At 45.9% G+C, this 876-nt stretch overlaps 1 protein-coding gene across 1 annotated transcript; it reads left to right on the top strand.

Moving 5' to 3' along the window:
- Positions 1-211: 211 nt before the first annotated feature.
- H310_10936 (hypothetical protein) lies at positions 212-505 on the top strand (the record flags this gene model as incomplete). The annotated part of the gene is made up of 1 exon (XM_008877427.1): positions 212-505. The coding sequence occupies one exon, from the start codon at positions 212-214 to the stop codon at positions 503-505; it is 294 nt and encodes a 97-aa protein (XP_008875649.1).
- Between the last annotated feature and the right edge of the window lie 371 nt (positions 506-876).

Genomic DNA, 876 nt, shown 5'->3' with positions numbered 1-876 from the left:
AGCATGCACAAGCTGTGACAATTTCTTGAAGTTTCTATTGAACTCCGAAATATCATATTGCTTGCTTGCTCCACAGACATACAATAGGGAGAGTCAATTTGGAAATCTGGTCCGCTTTTCGTTCGCAAGGTCGATTCTCGAATTCACGAAAAGCAAAAGCAAGTTGAACTAGGTCACTGAACATTTAATCATATTACTCGAAACTACTGGCATGCAAACTACTGTCCACTTGTGCGTTGGAACCTTGGAGCTCAAGAGCGCCGACCCTGCGAAGCGAGGCACGTCGCGCGCCGAGAGCCTTGCCATGCTCGAGTTCTTGCGCATTGCGGACAACTTTGCGTTGATGACTGGCCAGGCCTCCAAAGGAAAGTCGATGAAAGGCGGGCAGAGGCTCACAAAGACCTACGGCCATGCCCTAATGGCCGATTATGTGAACATGGTCGTTCATGATAGCACGCGAACGTGGACAACGCAGGACGCAAAGTCCCGGAAATTGAATGCATGAACGTCCTAATCAACACACATTCATTTAGATACGATGCAGACGTCTCGTCATATAAAAAAGCGCTACGTTGGTGCGGTCCGAACAACAGCGGCGAGGTCTCACTCAAAAGGACTACAAACGAGGTAAAACTTAAATTGAGGATGAATCTCATGAATTCTGTAGAAATCTTCACGATTGAAAGCAAGTTGGAGAGTATTTGTCCGTACTACAACGAATGAATGCGCTTTTTGGCGGACGCCAGAACTTTCGACCATCCTTTGTGTTAGAAACGAACAATGACATAGGTAAATCTTGTGAATGCTTTGCCATTAATACTCATCGCTAAAACACGATTTCATGTAGTCGATGAGTCGTGTGATTGTGACGAATCC

The sequence above is a fragment of the Aphanomyces invadans genome, assembly GCF_000520115.1.
Source record: "Aphanomyces invadans strain NJM9701 unplaced genomic scaffold supercont1.28, whole genome shotgun sequence".
Lineage (NCBI taxonomy): Eukaryota > Oomycota > Saprolegniomycetes > Saprolegniales > Verrucalvaceae > Aphanomyces > Aphanomyces invadans.
This window is presented reverse-complemented; position numbering and strand designations above follow the sequence as displayed.